Below are 22946 nucleotides of genomic sequence, written 5' to 3' on the forward strand. Positions count from 1 at the left end.
ACTTCCCGTGTAGGTGGAAGGCTGAAATTTGGCAGGCTCATTCCTTACAGCTTACTTACAAAAAAGTTAGGCAGGTTTTATTTCGAAATTCTACGCGTAATGGTCATAACTGGAACCTGTTTTTTGTCCATATACTCTAATGGAGGAGGCGGAGTCACGTATCGCGTCATCACGCCTCCTACGTAATCACGTGAACTAAAAACAAGGAAGAGATTTACAGCACGAGTCAAACGCGGGAACGAAGGTAAATGACGTTAATTTTTGAGTGTCTTTTAATACTGTGTAAGGATACATATTAACACGTGCAATTAAACGTGTGCATTTACGGGGTGATTTCTCAGGCTTAAAAGCTCGCCTTTTATCAAACGCGGGAACAAAGGTAAATGACGTTGTTCACTGTCTTTTAATACTGTGTAAGCATACATATTAACACATGTGCAATTAAACGTGTGCATTTACGGGGTGATTTCTCAGGCTTAAAAGCTTGCCTTTTACTAAAAAGGTAAATGCAAACTGTTTTCATTCTGAAGGGCACAAACCACGTTAGATTTCAGACGTTAAACGCGCAAAAATGTCGGTACACCAGATAAATAAGCGCAACATATTATCAGTTGTACTGTATGCTTACAATACATATAGAAATGTGTTAATCGTTAACTAATATTATGGGATGGTGTTTTTCGACTCGCGCCTTGATTTAAACGATTGCATTTCTTGGTGGGTTTGCGTAGCTTATTGTCAATATCTTTACACCTCTTTTTAAGACTTAATTTAAAAAGGTTTCCTTTTCTTAATTAAAATTTAAAAGCAATACTTCACCGCTGCGAAGCCCCTCTAGCGCCGAAGTCCAAGGTTCGATTACCGTAAGCGAGTGCAGTGAGTGTGTACGCCTGATGAGCCAAGAATAAGGGGGAAAGACGTGTCGCATACTCTTTGCATTATTTGACAGTAAACTATTTTCAATCATTCTATGATCTGCTTCTCACAACTGAAGGCACCGTGGCTGATGTTACCTCACTTGCTGGCCAACCATAAGCGTTACCTGGTAGGTAACCAGCCACTCACTTCACTCCCTTACGGGAATCGAACCTCGGACGTCAGCGCTACAGGCAAAGCCCCTAAAATTGCGCCACAGCGTGTGGTTCGTTTATTTGACAACATGTAGATCGGGGTAATTACATTCACGGCATTCGTAGTCTGATTCACAATCTGATTGTATGGGTGGTTACCTACCAGGTAACACTTATAGTTGGCTAGCAAGTCAGGTCGAAGTGATCACTCGAGTGAAGGCAGCTTCACAAAAAAACAGATCCTTAACAAACTGTTATTAGTATATTTTCCCTCAATTTTAAAAGGTTTTCTTTTCTTCTAAATAAAAATTTTAAAGCGGTACTTCGCCGGTGCAAAGCGCGTGGATTTGACCGACTGACACATACAGACATATTCATGAGTGCAGGTACTTCGGAAAGAAAGCACCGTGTAAACCTAAAGTTTAAATTAAGTTCATAGACCTACAAAAGGTTCCCATTCATTTGAGGCAAGATTGCTTTTCTTCTGTACAACTATACGTTGCATTCTCAAGAGTGTGCTTGCACGGCTTCGGATATAGATATATATATATATATGTATGTATGTCTATATATAAATATGTAAGCTTATAAGTACTGCCTTACTTCTCTTTAAGAAAGGAAGATGTAATGATACTTGATTTAAACGTTTCCATATATTGTCAATATATTTACACCTTTTTTTAAGAGTTATTGACTGAAACGGGCTTTCACGAAAAAAGTTAGGGCTTTGCTACAGGATACACCCTCCACAAGTTAAGCAAGTAAAAATAAAATATATATTTCTGTTTTATTTAAACCTTTTAAGTTCGTATGCATAGCCCCATTTCGCTGTTTAATTTTTTTTTCTTTCTTCAGTAATATTTAATCTCCTTAAAGAAAAAGAACGTATCCATTTTACTTTTTTTGTATCTCTTTAGTAATATTTTAGTGTAAAAGGATAACCAGTATTTAAACCTTTTATGTTACTTTATAAATTTATTTTACACAATGTTGAAAAATTAATAAGAAAGCTACATATTTTGGCAGCTGCTGCTTTAATTTTCAATGAAATGAAAAAACCTCTCCAAGAGAAAACGTCAATGAAGAAGAAACAGTTTGCACTATCTAAAAATGAGAAACCCTCATTTATAAAAGTTTGCTGCAGATGACTTCACTGAAAATAAATGAATAGTTCCTATGTGTATAATACATATTTATCTATTTTACTTATGCCTTTTTTCCAGCAACTTGCAACATCTGAGGTACAATTTGTTACATTACTTTTGTTTTTTGCAGCACAGGCAGGTGAAGTGACTTCCTCAGGGTCACACAGTGGTGTCAGTACCAGGATTTGAACTGACAAGCTCCGGGTTTACTGAAATATTACTGAAGAAAGAAAAAAAAACGAAAACGGGCAAATAGGGCTATAAATTCAGATGTCCATCCATCCATTATCCAACCCGCTATATCCTAAATTCAGGAGCCAATAAGTAGATATGTATATATACAGTATATATATATATATATATATATATATATATATATATATATATATATATATATATATATATATATATATATATGTGAATGTATGTATGTATATATATATATATATATATATATATATATATATATATATATATATATATATATATATATATATATATATATCTATATCTATATATGTAAATTTGTATATGTATATATATATATATGTATATGTGAATGTTTATATGTGTATATATGTAGATATGTGTATATGTAGATATGTATATATGTTTATGTATATATATGGTTACATAACCTCTTTAACACACTACTTCTCCGCTGCGAAGCGCGGGTATTTTGCTATATTATATATATATATATATATATATATGACAGCAACACTCATAACAATGACAACACAATTACATTGACAATCATGTTGTTATTTTTAAAATGTTTCCTTTTTGTTTTCATAACCTCTTTAACACACTACTTCTCCACTGCGAAGCACGGGTATTTTGCTAGTATATATATATATGTATCTATATCTAAAGACCAAGTCGCCCGATACGCACACACAACAGATTCTAACCTTCCTCCTGAGTCATGGGATACGCACAACAGAGCCCCGTCCACCAACTCTAACCCCCCCTCCTGCATCCACCGTCGCTCTTGAGGTATGTGCACTGCCTACTCATGTGCCCGCCCCCAACTCCTCACGAAACACATCCTGAGTCGCTTTAGAAACATCGATACAACAGGAAGAAAATTTTTGGATGCAGAGGTTTTAAAATAAGGTAATATTAAATCTATTCACACTGTATACCAACTGAAAAAATAATTGGCCAGTCATTCATTATTGAAGAATAATCAAAAAATAATTATTGAGTAACACACATAACACCCCATAATGACAACGTAAAAAAAGTTTACTTGAGATTTTTGCATATTTATTAAAAATAAAATTGAGAAAGCACATGTACATAAGTATTCACAACCTTTGCCATGAAGTTCAAAATTGAGCTCAGGTGCATCCCGTTTCCCCTAATCATCCTTGAGATGTTTCTGCAGCTTCATTGGAGTCCATCTGTGGTAAATTCAGTTGATTGGACAGGATTTGGAAAGGCACACACCTGTCCCATCACCAGGCCAATACCATCCCTACAGTGAAGCATGGTGGTGGCAGTATCATGCTGTGGGGATGTTTTTCAGCGGCAGGGACTGGGAGACTAGTCAGGATAAAGGGAAAGATGACTGCAGCAATGTACAGAGACATCCTGGATGAAAACCTGCTCCAGAACACTCTTGACCTCAGACTGGGGCAACGGTTCATGTTTCAGTAGGATAGCGGCCCTAAGCACACAGCCAAGATATCAAAGGAGTGCCTTCAGGACAACTCTGTGAATGTCCTTGAGTGGCCCAGCCACAGCCCAGACTTGAATCCGATTGAACATCTCTGGAGAGATCTTAAAATGGCTGTGCACGGACGCTTCCTATCCAACTTGATGGAGCTTGAGAGGTGCTGCAAAGAGGAATGGGTGAAACTGGCCAAGGATAGGTGTGCCAAGCTTGTGGCATCATATTCAAAAAGACTTGACACTGTAATTGCTGCCAAAGGTGCATCGACAAAGTATTGAGCAAAGGCTGTGAATACTTATGTACAGTGATCCCTCGCTATATCGCGCTTCGCCTTTCACGGCTTCACTCTATCACGGATTTTATATGTAAGCATATTTAAATATATATCGCGGATTTTTTGCTGGTTCGCGGATTTCTGAGGACAATGGGTCTTTTAATTTCTGGTACATGCTTCCTCAGTTGGTTTGCCCAGTTGATTTCATACAAGGGACACTATTGGCAGATGGCTGAGAAGCTACCCAACTTACTTTCTCTCTCTCTCTCTCTCTCTCTCACGCGCGCGCGGACTTTCTCTGATCCTGACGTAGGGGGTGTGAGCAGGGGGGCTGTTCGCACACCTAGATGATACTGACGCTCGTCTAAAAATGCTGAAAGATTATCTTCACGTTGCTACCTTCTGTGTGCAGCTGCTTCGTGAAGCGACATGCTGCACGGTGCTTCGCATACTTAAAAGCTCAAAGGGCACGTATTGATTTTTGACTTTGTTTTTCTCTGTCTCTCTCTCTCTCTCCCTGCTCCTGACGGAGGGGGTGTGAGCTGCCGCCTTCAACAGCTTTGTACCGGCGGTGCTTCGCATACTTAAAAGCCAAACAGCCCTATTGATTTGTTTGCTTTCCTCTCTGTTTCCTTTGAAGAGGAAGATATGTTTGCATTCTTTTAATTGTGAGACAGAACTGTCATCTCTGTCTTGTCATGGAGCACAGTTTAAACTTTTGAAAAAGAGACAAATGTTTGTTTGCAGTGTTTGAATAACGTTCCTGTCTCTCTACAACCTCCTGTGTTTCTGTGCAAATCTGTGACCCAAGCATGACAATATAAAAATAACCATATAAACATATGGTTTCTACTTCGCAGATTTTCTTATTTCGCAGGTGGCTCTGGAACGCAACTCCCGCGATGGAGGAGGGATTACTGTACATGTGATTTCTCGGTTTTTTTATTTTTAATAAATTTGCAAAAATCTCAAGTAAACTTTTTTCACGTTGTCATTATGGGATGTTGTGTGTAGAATTTTGAGGAAAAAAATGAATTTAATCCATTTTGGAATAAGGCTGTAACATAACAAAATGTGGAAAAAGTGAAGCACTGTGAATACTTTCCGGATGCACTGTATGTGAGAAACGCACAGTACTGTGGGAATTACGACTTTCCTGTTGACATTCAGTGTGTGGTTTTCAGAAGTAACCAAACACTTTTAACAAAAACTGCATGCATTTTGTATATTTTGACCATATGAATAGATAAAGGGCATGTGGATCATGTGACACGAATTACGTACTAATTTTTTTCTAATGGTGGTTTTCACATCTTTTGCTGTTGTCCAGAACCACCATAGAGACCCACTGATTTTCATCCATCCATCCATTTTCCAACCCGATGAATCCGAACACAGGGTCACGGGGGCCCACTGATTTTGAAACTACAATATGTAATTTCTCTACAAAGCCATGAGTTTAATAAATTTGCACGGCTATCAGTACAAAGTACATGGGGCAAGAAAAATACATTTTTGGGTGGAGTATTCCTTTAGAGGCTTCCTTGTGAAGTCAAGTTGGGGAGCATGCACTGGTACAGTGTGTTGCTGCACCGACTACAGTAATCCCTCCTCGATCGCGGGGGTTGCGTTCCAGAACCCCCCGCGAAAGGTGAAAATCCGCAAAGTAGAAACCATATGTTTATATGGTTATTTTTATATTGTCATGCTTGGGTCACATATTTGCACAGAAACACAGGAGGTTGTAGAGAGACAGGAACTTTATTCAAACACTGCAAACAAACATTTGTCTCTTTTTCAAAAGTTTAAACTGTGCTCCATGACAAGACAGAGATGACAGTTCCGTCTCACAATTAAAACAATGCAAACATATCTTCCTCTTCAAAGGAGTGCGCATCAGGAGCAGAGAATGTCAGAGAGAGGGAGAGAATAAAGCAAACAAAAATCAATAGGGCTGTTTGGCTTTTAAGTATGCGAAGCACCGCCGGACAAAGCAGCTGCAAGGATGTACAATGTAAAGGTAGTCTTTCAGCATTTTTTAGAGGAGCGTCCGTATCCTCTAGGCCAGTGTGCGAACAGCCCCTCTGCTCACACCCCCTCCGTCAGGAGCAGAGAATGTTACAGCGAGAGAGAGAGAAAAACAAACAATCAAAAATCAATATGTGCTGTTTCATCTTTTAAATATGCGAAGCACAGTGCGGGAAGCATATCGCTTGACAAAGCAGCCATATGTAAGCCCAGCAAGAAAGAGAGCAATGTGATGGTAATCTTTCAGCGTTTTTTGAGGAGCGGCCATATCCTCTAGGGGTGCGAACAACCCCCGTACTCACAATATATTTGAGTTTTATTTAATACGTAATACGCGCTCTGGTTGGATAGCTTCTCAGCCATCTGCCAATAGCGTCCCTTGTATGAAATCAACTGGGCAAACCAACTGAGGCAGCATGTACCAGAAATTAAAAGACCCATTGTCCGCTGAAATCTGCGAACCAGTAAAAAATCCGCAATATATATTTAAATATGCTTACATATAAAATCCGCGATAGAGTGAAGCCGCGAAAGTCGAAGCGCGATATAGCGAGGGATTACTGTACATGTCGAAACAGCTCGGGATCCCGGTTGGCAACCTCCCCAGGCAGACACGCGGTCCAGTCCTACCCTCCGGAAATGACCCTCTATCTGCCGCAGCCAGGTGTTACGTGGGCGACCCCTTGGCCTGGTCCAGCCACTTGGGTCCCCAACAATGAGGATCTTATGAGCCGGATCACCCTCAGGGAAACGCGCCACATGGCCGTAGTGCCGTAACTGATGCTCCCTCACAATGCAGGTAATGTGTATCATTCGGGAATCCATGAGCAACCACTCATTCGACACAAAGTCAAACCAACGGTACCCAAGGATTTTCCGGAGAGACACAGTACCAAAGGAGTCCAGTCTTCGTCTCAGGTCACTGGATAGCGTCCATGTCTTACAACCATATAGTAAGACAGGAAGCACCAAGACTCTAAAGACTTGGACCTTTGTCCTTTTGCATAGATATCGGGAGTGCCACACACCCCTTTCCAGCTATCTCATGACCCCACATGCTCTCCCAATCCATCTATGGACTTCACAGGAAGAGTCACCAGAGACATGAATGTCACTGCCAAGGTAAGTAAACCTCTCAACAAGGTCAACACTCTCTCCGCAAACAGACACACTGCTGATGGCTGTGCCCAAGAGGTCATTAAAGGCCTGGATCTTGTTTTTTATCTAGGACACTCGCAAGCCCAGACACTCAGACTCCACTCAGTCTCTCGAGCGCCCCAATCAGAGCCTCCATTGACTCCACGAAGATCACAGCATCGTCAGCAAAGTCAAGATCCGTGAATCTTTCTTCACCAACAGATGCCCCACAGCCACTGGACCCCACGACCTTGCCCAACACCCAGTCCATACAAGCACTGAACAGAGTAGGAGCAAGAACACACCCCTGACGAACGCCAGAATCAACTGGGAAAAACACAGAGGTCCTGCCTCCACTCTGCACAGCACTAACAGTACCAGTGTACAGGCCAGCCATGATATCCAGCAACCTTGAGGGGATCCCACGAACCCTCAGGATGTCCCACAGGGCAGCTCAATCAACTGAGTCGAACGGTTTGCGAAAATCGAGAAAGGCAGCAAAGAAACCCTGCTGATATTTGTGTTTGCACTCTATGAGAACCCTCAGTGTCAGGATGCAGTCGATGGTAGACTTCTTAGGCGTAAAACCAGACTGTTCCGGTCGCTGGTAGGTGAACAAGTGATCACGGATCCTATTGAGGACTACCATAGCAGGACCTTACCCGGCACCGAGAGCACTGTTATCCCCTTGTAGTTGCTACAATCCAGGCGATCACCCTTCCCTTTCCAGATAGGGACGACAAGTCCCGTTTTCCAGTCAGTTGGAATGATGCCAGTCTCCCAAATGGAAGCAAAGATTGCTTGCAATGCCAGGACGACAGCCTTACCACCAGCCTGGAGAAGTTCACCCCGGATACCACAGATCCCTGCAGCCTCCCCCCGTCCCCATCCCCACTCAGCTGGTTCACGACCTGTGCAATCTCGGTGAGATTGAGTGGTTCATAGCTAATTGGAGGATCAGCCTCAAGAACCGTGGACCCAGAGATATTCAATGTCCTAGCCGGAGTATCAGCTTTGAGCAACTGCTCAAAGTATCCAGCCAAGCGGGTCACAACTGCAGTTTCATCTGTAAGGACCTTTCCATCAGCTGCCCTGACTGCGACTCTCCGAGGAACAGATTCAGATGTGCATAATGCTTCGATTCATCTGTAAGCAGGATGTGGGTCGCTAGACCACAGATGGTGTGTCACTTGCTCACAGATTCCTCTAACAAACGCCTCTTTATCTGCCCTCAGAGCTCGCAGCCGTCCCTCTCAGTTCCCGGTACAGACCAGAGTTGCCATTGAGCCGTGCGCTGTGACTCCTCTCGATAATATCCAGGGTGCCCTGCGAGAAAAAACACCTCCTTCTGGGAACACCGGTAACGCCAACACAACCCTCAGCAACCTTCAGGGTCTTGCCACATCACATTAGGATCGGCAGTCGTACCCAAATCTGAAAGTTTCTCACACAAACTGCGTGCAAACTCATTAGAAACAGCCTGGTCTTGGAGTCTGGCCAAGTCCAGGCTCATTTTCCTAGCAGGTGGTAACCTACTGGACCTAAGCTGGATCCTAAGAGTAGCAACAAAGAGTCTATGGTCAGAATTCACAAACTGGGCACTTCTGTATACCCTGCAGTTTTGCAAGAGCCTCCAGTGTCTGCCCACGAGGATGTGATCAATCTCCTTCACCGCACCACCAGTATTGAAGTACCAAGTCCAACGATGCGGTTCAGGGCGTTGGAACCTGGATCCAGTGATTCGTAGCCCCTGACCTTTTTGCAAAGTCAAGGAACATGGAGCCACTTTCACCACAGTCACCAGACCCATGGGGGCCGAGACAATCCTCATAGCCAGCCCTGTCAGTGCCAGTGGCTGCATCGAAGTCGCCCATGACCAGAGGAGTGTCACCCCGTGGACACCCATCAACCACTGAGCGAAGCTGCGAATAAAATGTCTCCCTTGCCGAGACATTACTCACCGTGGTCGGAGCATACACTGAGACAACAGACAAGGCACCCAGGGAGTGCCGTAATCTGAGTCCCATAATACACTCGTCGAAAGGAGTGACATCGGACACCATCGGAAGAAGCCAATCCGCTACAGAAACAGCAACTCCCCGAGTATGACAGCCATCAGACTGACCAGAGCAATAAAAGGTGTATCCACCTACAGAGATCTGGCCAGTCCCTGGTCTTCAAGACAATTTCAAACAAAAGCAGAAGCAATGACAAAACTATAAGATTTACTTAGTGAAGGAGTAAGAAAATTTGAAAGAGAATTTTTGAAGAAAAGGTAACTATGTAGGGACACAACAATACCAGAATTCTGTATTTGATACCAATACCAGTTAAATGTCATGATGCTCGATACCACATCAAAAACAGTAATGCCATTCATTTAATTAAAAGTATCTTCATTGGTCAAGAGAACTATCTTCATTGATCAAGAGAACAATATTGTGCCACTGTATGTAATAAAATATAAAATACAGAAATATGAACAGTACCTGCAGCCTTAAAATTTTGGTATATTTTTCAAGTAGCTACCCAACTATTGCTTAAGTAAACTAGCACTGGCATTCATAAATATCAAAATACAATGCAGGGCTTAAACTTTGTTTATGATAGACATTGGAATTCCCTGCTGTGTAACACCACAGATGGTTGACTTAGTGAATTCAAAGATTATTCTAGATATTTTCATCAACTGTTTAAAACTGTTTCTCTAACAGCATGCTTTTAAAATATTCACTCTGTTAGTTTGTAATATTTACTATTGTAGGATTTATAGATGATTTGGTGCTAGTTGCAAAGTGAAGCAAAATTAAAGGAGAAGCTTACCTAGTGGACGCACTGCCTTGAACAAAGAGGCCTCAAAGTTAAAGACAAAACCAAAAATAATGTGTGACAAGGTTTCTAAAAGACAAGGTACTGGTCCAGTACATTGCAAATATCCCTGTGGAGTTTGTAGAGAGGTGTTAGGGTGAACTCTTTTTTTATGCACCAGTTGTGATTTGTGGATCCATAGGCAAAGTAGTGGTGTCAGAGGGTCTTTTGGAAAGTTGAAGGCACCATTTGTATGCAAGAGATGCTTAGGCCAATTAAGTGACAAAACAGCTTTTACATTTCTTGAGGTCAAACGTCATAGGCTTAGAACATGTGACAATTTCTGCTATCTTGGAGATGAGGTAAGTACTGATGGAAATTGCTCCAATGCAGTTGCCACCAGAGTAAGAAGTGCATGAAATAAGTTTAGTAATCTTTCAAGCATTATTTTAGGTGTTTCCTTGCACATGATGGGTATTGTGTAAAAGTGATGTGTTAGACCTGCTCAAGAGTATGCAAGTGAGATGTGGGCTATGAAAGTTCGAGAAATAAGCACAATTCGTCATCCCAAGATAACAATCCTGAGATGAATGGCTGGTGTGTCTCTATGAGAGCATAGAACTGATGAAGATATTCATAACACGTTATGTGTTGAAGATGATGCAGAAGTTTGCAATGGAGCAGACTAAGACATTTTATTAATGTGACTGTATTCATGGTATTTGTTGCACAGTAACTATTATCAGCCTAAAACATAAAAACAGATAAATAATGTAGTTTGCAATTCTTTGAAAATTTTGTGCTTTGTTCACCAGAGAACATCAAAGATGAAATAAGCTGAAAGGAAAACTATTGTTAGTCGTAGTAATAAAGATTTAGAAACTTTCTTTCATATGACACACAATGAAGCAACTACCACCCTGCTACACTTGATCTTTTAGTCCACCTTCAGTTTTTCCCAATTACAGCATTAAGTACAAATATGAAAAGGCATAGGTCTTTGGGCTGCTTCACTGTGTGACACATAGACAGGCTACACCTAAATGCAGAGAAACACATTTGGTGTTGAAAGCAGGAAGATAATAAAGCAGCAGTTGACTTAACTCTTTCAGGGCTGATGTTGACTTTTGTCAAAATTCATGGGTAGAGGACAGTAATCAGCTGTAAACTTCAACAAAACTCATCCTTACATTTTAGTTTGACTCTCTCTGCTAGAAGGAAATTTGCATAGCTTTGTTGATTTAAGCTTGATTCCCTACACGTGCATGAGTAGCAAAGAGCAAACAACCTCTAAAATGGCATCAACATCCGTCGAGAGACCAAAGCGAATATACAAAGCAAACATAATTTCGTTAAATAGGACTCTTACTTGTCGGACTCCGAGTTTGATGCAGGTGATCTGGAGATGGATATTGAAAATGAAAGTGAGATGCCAGCATCATCTAATCAGTCCCCAGCTAATCGTGGTACTGAAGCCTTTCATACAGCTAATACGCCTACAGCAGCGTCCACTGGGAGGACAACCACTTACGATGACAAGAGACACATACCATATTGTGTCACACTGGAGACCGCCATTGCCACCCACCTGCTGTGTCAAAATAGCCAGGCAGCCAGCTAACCTGCATTCCTGCTGACCATCGAGGCGTCACCACGCAGCCACTGCTGCCAGAGATGCCAACAGCAGCCACAGCACATTGCAGCTGATGTTTTATGTTGATTTATGTGTGAAACCATTGTTTTGTGTGCTTTTCAGAAAACTGAGTTTTTTGGAAAAAATATTTAGCCCTCAAAGAGTTAAGGAACCTTATTGACCAAAACTATTTTAACTTCATCATTTGATTGTCAGGTTAAAGCAATGGTCACTGAAATTTACTAATAGTTGATTTTTTCATAGCACATCATCCTGAATTTTGCAACACCAGTGCTTAAGAATACACAAGTGGATTATACAAGTGTAACAATACACAACAATAATTATTTCAGTAATTTGCAAGTTAGAAATACCTAACTTAACTGGTACTAAAAGTGGGCAAGGTGCACTGTTAGGATATAATTTAGAGATTACTCTCCTGTATACAAATTATCTAGCTGACTATAAGAAAAATAATGTAATAGTAAAAATCATTTGAAACAAATTTTTGGTACAGACTGCTTTATACATCAGGTCAGAGAGGCCACAATGCAGGCCTTTGTTTGCTTCTGTTTTTTGGCACAAGCCAGACTGCTCACCAGGGTTATCTTCAACTGGGGGCTGAGCAAAGGAACTGTCTTCCATATCACACATGCTTTCATAAAAACCAGGAATCAGAAAGGTGATATTCTGTAAAGATAATGAACAAAATTCACATTTAAATATAAAACCATTAATGTAGCTTTTAATTTGTTATGCTGTTGAAGAGGATAACAAGTCAAACCACTACAAAGTCTAAAAGCAATTACATAGAATGAGAAAATAATCGACATATACCAAATTCTTTTAAAAATCTAAAAATATTAACTGTAAAACACCAGAAACTGACACAGTAACCCACTTTTAAATATATACTGCATCTTTCAACTTGAATGTAACATCAGAATGCACCTTTTGTCTATCACACAGTTTATAGGTGATTTGGAACACAAACATGTGCCTGCAGACTGTTTTCATCAGTTATTTTTCCTTCATATACCTCCTACATATGCTTCCCTATATTCTCTTATTTATTACAAAATCAACTTCAAGGGGAGTACTATGTAATCCATTCTTTTTTACAAGCTTGAACTGAAACTTATACAGCATGCAAAGTATTCCTAAGAGTGTTGTAAAGAGAATATTGAAAACAAATCAGTCTATTCAAGTGTTTAATTTCAACTATACAGTAGGAACTCCGTTTCACAAAGCAATCACCTTTAACTCTGCTAGGATAATACTGAACACTGAAGAGTACAACACAATGGAGAAAACAAACAAAACTTAAATAATTCTGGTTAATATATACTATATATATGCACCGAATTTAAATGATAAAGAATTCATAGCTAAAGTTATTGTTGCCATACAAGATTTTAAGTGTGTATTAAACCCTGTTTTAGACAAGTCCTCTATAGCTGTGACTGCAACCTCTAAACCTGCTGCAATAATCTAACATTTTATTAAGGATCATAAAAAGTTTCAGTCTCATGAAGATTTTTCTGCAAAAACTCAAGTCAATATTCTTCCCCCCCCCCCCAACCAGTACATCAACAGCTATTCACAAATATTAACTTTTATATTATATATATATATATATATATATTTTTTTTTACATTTGCCAGAATCTTGTAAATTCAATCTTATTGTTAGCATGCTTTAGTTATTCCAAAATTTAAATCATAACATTCTACTAATACAACGCATCACTGGCAAATAAATTCATTAGCACTACCAGGTGAAAATTTAGATGTGAGAACAAATCACTGAGATTTCTAAGACTGACCTAGAATATCCAAACTTTCCTAGTGTTCTACAAAAAATGCCTATGATCACAAACACAGCAACTAATATACTGCATAATAATTTACTTTCAACAAAAAAGATAACCATGGTATGTCTTTCATTTCCTAGGAACATCCTAGGAACACCCCAGTACTGGGGTGTTTTCTGAACAAATATTTTTAGTGAAGCAGTATTTAGTTGCATGAATTAAATCAAATGTGAAAAATTTGGGTACCCTTGTAATTTGTCTGATTTGAATGCATGTAACTGCTCAATACTGATTACTTGCAACACCAAATTGGTTGGATTAGCTCATTAAGCCTTGAACTTCATAGACAGGTGTGTCCAATCATGAGAAAAAGGTATTTAAGATGGTCAATTGCAAGTTGTGCTTCCCTTTGACTCTCCTCTGAAGAGAGACAGCATGGGATCCTCAAAGCAACTCTCGAAAGATCTGAAAACAAAGATTGTTTTAACCTCGCGACAAACAACATCAGTGACCTTCTCCATCACTATGTGCCCGCCCGCCCACTAAGGTCCTCTGATTCTGGCAATCTTGTTGGCCCCACACTAATCTACACTCCATGGGTGACAGGGCCTTCAGCTGTATAGCACCCAGACTCTGGAATTACCTACCGAAATTAATTAGATCAGCTGACTCCATGAATTCTTTTAAAAAACAACTCCAAACTCATTTTTTCAGGAAGGCTTTTAGCTCTACTTGACTTTATTACCCTTCTCTCAGTTTACTTCTCTGTCAAGATGCTCATGTAACCTGTATGTGTGTGTGCTAGACCATCAATTATGTTGTCTGTTAGGCTTTTTTTTCCTCTGAATTCACTGTCGTAATCTTCATTTATTTATTTATCTGGTTTGTACAATGCTACAGTGCAACCGGAAAGTATTCACAGCACATCACTTTCTCCACAGCCTTATTCCAAAATGGATTAAATTCATTTTTTTCCCTCAGAATTCTACACACAACACCCCATAATGATAACGTGAAAAAAGTTTTGAGGTTTTTGCAAATTTATTAAAAATAAAAAAACTGAGAAATCACATATACATAAGTATTCACAGCCTTTGCTCAATACTTTGTCGATGCACCCTTGGTTGCAATTACAGCCTCAAGTCTTTTTGAATATGATGCCACAAGCTTGGCACACCTATCCTTGGCCAGTTTCGCCCATTCCTCTTTGCAGCACCTCTCAAGCTCCATCAGGTTGGATGGGAAGCGTCGGTGCACAGCCATTTTAAGATCTCTCCAGTGATGTTCAATCGGATTCAAGTCTGGGCTCTGGCTGGGCCACTCAAGGACATTCACAGAGTTGTCCTGAAGCCACTCCTTTGATATCTTGGCTGTGTGCTTAGGGTCGTTGTCCTGCTGAAAGATGAACCGTCGCCCCAGTCTGAGGTCAAGAGCGCTCTGGAGCAGGTTTTCATCCAGGATGTCTCTGTACATTGCTGCAGTCATCTTTCCCTTTATGCTGACTAGTCTCCCAGTCCCTGCCGCTGAAAAACATCCCCACAGCATGATGCTGCCACCACCATGCTTCACTGTAGGGATGGTATTGGCCTGGTGATAAGCCGTGCCTGGTTTCCTCCAAACGTGACGCCTGGCATTCACACCAAAGAGTTCAATCTTTGTCTCATCAGACCAGAGAATTTTCTTTCTCATGGTTTGAGAGTCCTTCAGGTGCCTTTTGGCAAACTCCAGGTGGGCTGTCATGTGCCTTTTACCAAGGAGTGGCTTCCGTCTGGCCACTCTACCATACAGGCCTGATTGGTGGATTGCTGCAGAGATGGTGGTCCTTCTGGAAGGTTCTCCTCTCTCCACAGAGGACCTCTGGAGCTCTGACCGAGTGACCATCGGGTTCTTGGTCACCTCCCCTGACTAAGGCCCTTCTCCCCTGATCGCTCAGTTTAGATGGCCGGCCAGCTCTAGGAAGAGTCCTGGTGGTTTCGAACTTCTTCCACTTATGGATGATGGAGGCCACTGTGCTCATTGGGACCTTCAAAGCAGCAGAAATTTTTCTGTAACCTTCCCCAGATTTGTGCCTCAAGACAATCCTGTCTAGAGACAATTCCTTTGACTTCATGCTTGGTTTGTGCTCTGACATGAACTGTCAACTGTGGGACCTTATATAGACAGGTGTGTGCCTATCCAAATCATGTCCAATCAACTGAATTTACCACAGGTGGACTCCAATGAAGCTGCAGAAACATCTCAAGGATGATCAGGGGAAACCGGATGCACGCGAGCTCAATTTTGAGCTTCATGGCAAAGGCTGTGAATACTTATGTACATGTGCTTTCTCAATTTTATTTTTAATAAATTTGCAAAAACCTCAAGTAAACTTTTTTCACGTTGTCATTATGGAGTGTTGTGTGTAGAATTCTGAGGAAAAAAATGAATTTAATCCATTTTGAAATAAGGCTGTAACATAACAAAATGTGGAAAAAGTGATGCGCTGTGAATACTTTCCGGATGCACTGTATATACTGTATACCCTGCCATTCTCTCTTATATTCTGTAAGTGCCTTGAGCATGGGAAAGGCGCTATATAAATAAAATGTATTATTATTATAGTTGAACTGAAGAACTGAAATATGCATAAGTAACTTTCCATGAAACTTTTACTTTTACACATCTGACCCTGGGTGTGGAATTTTCCATTTGTTATGTCCTATGGTTTATTTTGTACAGGTACAGCACAGCACTGTTAAACAGGTGGAGGTGTTATCATTTTGCTCCCCAACTTGTGCTGCACAGAACATATTTAAACTGCCATGCAGCATCAATACTGTGTCACAGTGTGCTTCATGGAGGACAACCCCCTCCCTTGGTCATTGATAGTGTTGTAGCTTAGTGATACTCAATGCTTCTAAGGGAGCAGATACCAACCTTCTCTCCTACTCAGAATTAATAAATCCATTTGGAATCTGTACGTATGTTGTTCACAACTGCTCAGCAGTATTTAAAAAAAAAAAAAAAAAAAATACAGGGAACATAGGTAGTATCATACCAATGCACAAAAAGATTTGGATTTTGGAACATTTCTGATTGTGGGATTTCATACTAAGGATAGTCAACTGTAATCACTAAATGTAAGCTATGTAACTTTTATTATGAGCTAAGAACAAGGGCTCATGAAACTTTAAATCAACAAATCTGCTTGTATATAAAAAGTGTGTAACACAGCTGCAAAATTAATAAGGCAGTTTGAAACAAAGACAGTGAACATAAAGAAACAGTTTTTTTTTTTTTTTTTTTTTAAGAAATGTTGCAAGTCTCTACACAAAATAGAGTGCAACAAATCTGTTAAATAAAAACACATTTGCCTTAGGGTGAAACATTGCTTGTATGAGTGGATCCTAATCAAAACTGAAGATATTATAAAGTCTTGCCAGAGTGGGAAACCCACTGGCCCAAACAGGTTGTCAGTGCAATATTATTTAAAAAATAACCTCAATAATGCCAGTTGTGTATGCGAATTTTGGTTTGGATCCAGTACTCATGCATGGATAAGCTCCTGTAGAACAGAAGCCTCACTTTATCTAAACTATACATTTGTATTAGAATGCTGGTCTGGCTACCACTGCCAATGCCTTTTGCATTTATTATCAAATCTTGGCTGTCAATCTTCAGCAGCAGTAAGACAAAGGGAATCATAAGGGAGGAAATTGAGCAAAATGCACCTCTCTGTGAACATAGAACAATTTTAATAAGACTGGAGCATTCAGCCCAACAAAGCTTTGTCTAATTTTTATAAGATTACATCAAGTTAAACTACCCACTAGTGTGGTATAGTGTATTTCATTTGTCAATGGTTTTCTTAGGTTAAAAAAAAAAAAAAACAAAACACTGGTTGTGTGAAATCTACCCTTAACAAGTTTCCATCTGTGTCCTAGTATTCTTGTTGAACTTTAAGTAAAAACTGCAGCCCATTGTACGAATTCCTCTAATAATTTGAAGAAAATTCAATCATGTAACCTCTTAGTTTGTTTGAACTGAAAATGTTCAACTCCTTTGTTCATACCTTGTGGTTTTGGAAACAGCATTTTCATTTTTGGACTTTCTCTAGTGTAATGTCTTTTTAGCAATATGGAGACCAAAACTGTATACAGTACTCCAGATGAGGCCTCAGTGTGTTATATAGCTTAAGTATAATTTTATTGGCTTATACTCTATACATTATGCTATATAACCTAGCATCCTATTAGCCTTCTGCCTTTCCTGGACAGTGTGGTTGTACACAGTAACAAATCCACTACAACTTCTAGGTCCTACTCTTAAATTGTATTCAAGTTCAAATCTTATACGCATTTAAACTTCAGAAAAGTTACTATTTCTTGGTCTCAAGGTTACAATAAAGATTAGAAAAAGGAATAGTGTCTTTAAGTGATGTTTCATTAAAAGAAATAAGCTGTAACTATTTACATCCCTGGCTGCCACATCACCGTTGTTATGGCCATAGAGAACACCCTAACTGCTGCTCTGGTGTTTCATTCAGCCCCAAAGCACACTGTCTTGCCATCGTAACTTGTACACTTTTGCTCATTTCAGTCCCATTTGCTACATTTGATGCTTCCAACTCCAGTAGCCTGCTCCTGTTTTTAACCCCTTCATCTATTTGCATGGACATCCACTCAGGGCCCTCTCCTGTGAATATCACAGTGTTACGGACAGCCCAGTGAGCACAGACCTGTTTTTTTTTTTCTTTTCCCAGTGGTTTAATTTGCATAAACTGAAGTATGAAAGCCACTGACCTCTGTCCTAGCCAGTGCCAAAAAAAAAAAAAAAAAATGCTGAGTCGGCTACTTAATCTTATAGACATGACACTTCACACGTGCCCGTAAGCAGTGCTTGAAGTGGAACCAAAGTTACTGCCAGGAGTTATTTCTCCTCCAAGTTTTTTATTACTTTAATACAATGAGCTGGGGAGCTCCCTATTGGAGGTCGAGCACATATACATTAGTATATTATATTTTGGGAGGTACAATCCACCTGAAAGACTTTACTGCTGGCCAACTCTGAGCACTAGGAGTCCATGAGCATCACAGCAGCTCTTCCCATTCACACTGTGTGTGAAGCACTGATCATGATGCCTTCCCTCAACTCCAGCAAACTTCTGCTAAGCAAATTAAACAATTTCACACACCTCTTGTTACAAAAATAACAGTACCTGCAGCTTTCTTGTGAGGCTTGCAAGATTTTTTAAGAAAAAAAAAAAAAAGATGGATGTAGTTTGGCACTTGGAGAAATTTCAGCAAATGCTTTATGCAAATCCATGTTTATTTACATCAATGATGTGACCAACCAATTTTGTTAATGCTTACTGTTCCTGAAGCATTTCACCTTCTCCCTAACCATTATTTTGCTACTAAAATACTGGAAGAGTGTTTCCTTGCACATTTTTTTAGTATTTTTTTTCTGCGGTTTGACCATGAGTGAGACAGTGCATGATCGACACGCTCCTTGTGTTACCATAGGCTACCACAGAGCAAGGCTTAGTAACTTCCACATTTCCCCTGACACAAATGGCAATTGCTGCATTATGAACAATGGTTACGGGGTTAACGTCTTTCTTGCAGTTCTACTTGATAATCATTTTGCCTTTATGCCACTCACCTACTTGCACCAGATTTAGCCTTCAGGTGACTGAATTCACCAGGCATATCACAGTGATTCAGTCGTAAGGTGCTATATGCATCAGTTTCACCATCCGTGTCAACATTTGGTGACCAATTTATATTGTTATCACTATCGCTTGACTCAACTAATGGCTCAGTTTCAGTTTGTTCTACAACTCTCTTTACAGCTTCTCATTTACAATTCATTGTGTTTTTGGATGAAGGCTCTGCCCCACTCATGACTATTGATGAGTTACGTTAGAGTGGAAAAACACAAAGAAACATTCATGTTTTTTGCAGCATGTCCTTTTATCCACTAAATGGTGGCAGAATATTGTCTCGAGAGATATTCCACATTTACACTGTAAAGCAGATTTTGATTCCAGCTCAAGTGTACTGTAATTACAAAAGAATTCCAAGCCAGAGTCACACTCAGGGTTAACGCCAAGGACATTAAAATGCTGTTTTCATAATATATAATTTATTAAACATTTATGCATTTGTCAAAACATGTAAACTAAGCAAAATGTGTCAAATAATATTTGGCTTTTAAATACCAATAAAAGGGGGAACTTTTAACTTTTCTTTTTATAACTTGGTTGTAGATCAGAACAGATTTACTGTTCATGTGAAGATATAAGTGGAATGACATTGCAATGAAATGCATGGAACCATAAAAATATTTTGTTATAATGAAAATTTTGCTGTTATAATGAATTATTATTCACAGACGGAACAGAAAAACTGAAACCTTATTATGAGCTTGGGCATCACTTTAGAGTTATATAAAAAAAAAAAGAAAAAAAAAGTCAGCATCAAAGAATAATGTGCAAGATGGTATATCACAAATATGTGGAAAGACAACTGTAAACAAACTTACAACATGCTATAAACAAATGACCCGAAGTACATGAGTTTGTGTGCTCTCTCATATCTGCTTCAATCCCAGTCCTATTTCTGACACAAAAGTTAAAGCACAAATAAAAATGAATTAACTTGTACCTTTCCTTGAAGTTCTGTTGTTTCATATCCAAAAAGCATCAGTGAGAAGTTATTGTTGATACTCTGTATGGTACCATCTGGCATGAGAATTACAAGCCCACTAATTGTGCTAAACACCCATACTGTCCCACAATAAATCACCTCTGGACAAGACTGTGCTTGAGTCCATTTATCTCCTTCATGTTCTATTTAAAAAAACAAAACAAAACAAAAAAAGCATCAATGAAATTCAGCGTCCAGAACTGATGCAAACAGAAAGATATATGTGAACCTTAAGGCCATTCAAAATGTACAGATAGACACTTTCCAATCAGATTTGATCACAGATGACAATGAATAACAATTATTTTTCAACCAACAAATTGTTTTTATAATAAAAAGACCTCTCAGGATTACTACAAGATTCACAATGTCTTCTATGAGACACATCAATGCATCTCAGGTAGGTGATGTTGCCTATGGCATTTTATTGGCAGGCTACACAAAGTGCAAAGTACATTTATTGCCATAAAAATTCAGTTGAATGGAATTTGTAATGATATTTATTTATATTAACTGCACAAGATCAAAGTAAAACAACAGTAATAACCCATAAGCAGCTAATCAAACACAATTCAAATAATTATCAGATTATTGCAGATAATTTGTAATGCCAAGACATGGAGTTCATGCACTTTTTAGTTTGTGAATAAGTGCCACAATTAAGTCCTGTGATCCTGTTCTTAGGAAAGTGAACGGAGAATCAAGCATTAATGAGTGCTCACTGCTCACATTTACTGTTAGAAGTGTACCTAAATGATAGAAGAATATGAATGTATAGCTTGCTAATCCTAAATGTACACACAGATTTTACTTCTTACTTAAGTATGTATGTGAGGTCCCTCCTAATCAATCAACACAAGACCATTAGTTGGTATGTAGATATGTATGCATTATTCAGATACAACGTACTTTCTGCATGCTCGCTTACTACTGCTTGGGGTGCTTCATTTACATTACATCTTGCATCATGCCTTAATGTACAGTTAGGTCCATAAATATTTGGACAGACAACTTTTTTTCTAATTTTGGTTCTGTACATTACCACAATGAATTTTAAAAATGAAACAACTCAGATGCAGTTGAAGTGCAGACTTTCAGCTTTAATTCAGTGGGGTGAACAAAATGATTGCATAAAAATGTGAGGCAACTAAAGCATTTTTTTAACACAATCCCTTCATTTCAGGGGCTCAAAAGTAATTGGACAAATTAAATAACTGGAAATAAAATGTTCATTTCTAATATTTGGTTGAAAACCCTTTGCTGGCAATGACAGCCTGAAGTCTTGAACTCATGGACATCACCAGATGCTGGGTTTCCTCCTTTTAAATGCTCTGCCAGGCCTTTACAGCAGCGGCTTTCAGTTGCTGTTTGTTTGTGGGCCTTTCTGTCTGAAGTTTAGTCTTCAACAAGTGAAATGCATGCTCAATTGAGTTAAGATCAGGTGAATGACTTGGCCATTCAATAATTTTCCACTTCTTTGCTTTAATAAACTCCTGGGTTGCTTTTGCTGTATGTTTTGGGTCATTGTCCATCTGTATCATGAAACGCCACCCAAACAATTTGACTGCATTTAGCTGGATTTGAGCAGACAGTATGTCTCTGAACACCTCAGAATTCATTCGGCTGCTTCTGTCCTGTGTCACATCATCAATAAACACTAGTGTCCCAGTGCCACTGGCAGTCATGCACGCCCAAGCCATCACACTGCCTCCACCGTGTTTTACAGATGATGTGGTATGCTTTGGATGATGAGCTGTTACACGCCTTCTCCATACTTTTTTCTTGCCATCATTCTGGTAGAGGTTGATCTTGGTTTCATCTGTCCAAAGAATGTTTTTCCAGAACTGTGCTGGCTTTTTTAGATGTTCTTTAGCAAAGTCCAATCTAGCCTTTCTATTCTTGAGGCTTATGAGTGGCTTGCACCTTGCAGTGCACCCTCTGTATTTACTTTCATGCAGTCTTCTCTTTATGGTAGACTTGGATATCGATACGCCTACCCCCTGGAGAGTGTTGTTCACTTGGGTGGCTGTTGTGAAGGGGTTTCTCTTCTCCATGGAAATGATTCTGCGATCATCCACCACTTTTGTCTTCCGTGGACGTCCAGGTCTTTTTGTGTTGCTGAGTTCACCAGTGCTTGCTTTCTTTCTCAGGATGTACCAAACTGTAGATTTTGCCACTCGTAATATTGTAGCAATTTCTCAAGGGTTTTTTTTCTGTTTTCGCAGCTTAAGGATGGCTTCTTTCACCTGCATGGAGAGCTCCTTTGACCACATGTTGTCTGTTCACAGCAAAACCTTCCACATGCAAGCACCACACCTCAAATCAACTCCAGGCCTTTTATTGCTTAATTGATAATGACATAACGATGGACTTGCCCACACCTGCCCATGAAATAGCCTTTGAGTCAATTGTCCAATTACTTTTGAGCCCCTGAAATGAAGGGATTGTGTTAAAAATGCTTTAGTTGCCTCACATTTTTATGCAATCGTTTTGTTCACCCCACTGAATTAAAGCTGAAAGTCTGCACTTCAACTGCATCAGAGTTGTTTCATTTAAAATTCATTGTGGTAATGTACAGAACCAAAATTAGAAAAAAGTTGTCTTTGTCCAAATATTTATGGACCTAACTGTATGTATTTCTGAGCATCAGATCAACTTAGCTGCTGCT

The 22946-nt window shown here is 39.6% G+C and overlaps 1 protein-coding gene across 2 annotated transcripts in view; it reads right to left on the reverse strand.

Annotated features, from left to right (window-relative positions):
• The window catches only part of pask (PAS domain containing serine/threonine kinase), a 140903-nt gene that overhangs the window by 89123 nt on the left and 28834 nt on the right, over positions 1 to 22946 (reverse strand). Inside the window, exons 8-9 of one of the 2 annotated variants that reach the window (XM_051922876.1) lie at positions 20237 to 20421; positions 12376 to 12466 (exon numbers count right to left, since the gene is read on the reverse strand). In XM_051922876.1, coding sequence (XP_051778836.1) covers positions 12376 to 12466; positions 20237 to 20421 — 276 coding nt within the window. Of the gene's footprint in view, positions 1 to 12291; positions 12467 to 20236; positions 20422 to 22946 lie in introns of both variants that reach the window. The other variant, XM_051922875.1, reaches the window with a different exon arrangement.

The sequence above is a fragment of the Erpetoichthys calabaricus genome, chromosome 2 (assembly GCF_900747795.2).
Source record: "Erpetoichthys calabaricus chromosome 2, fErpCal1.3, whole genome shotgun sequence".
Taxonomy (NCBI): domain Eukaryota; kingdom Metazoa; phylum Chordata; class Cladistia; order Polypteriformes; family Polypteridae; genus Erpetoichthys; species Erpetoichthys calabaricus.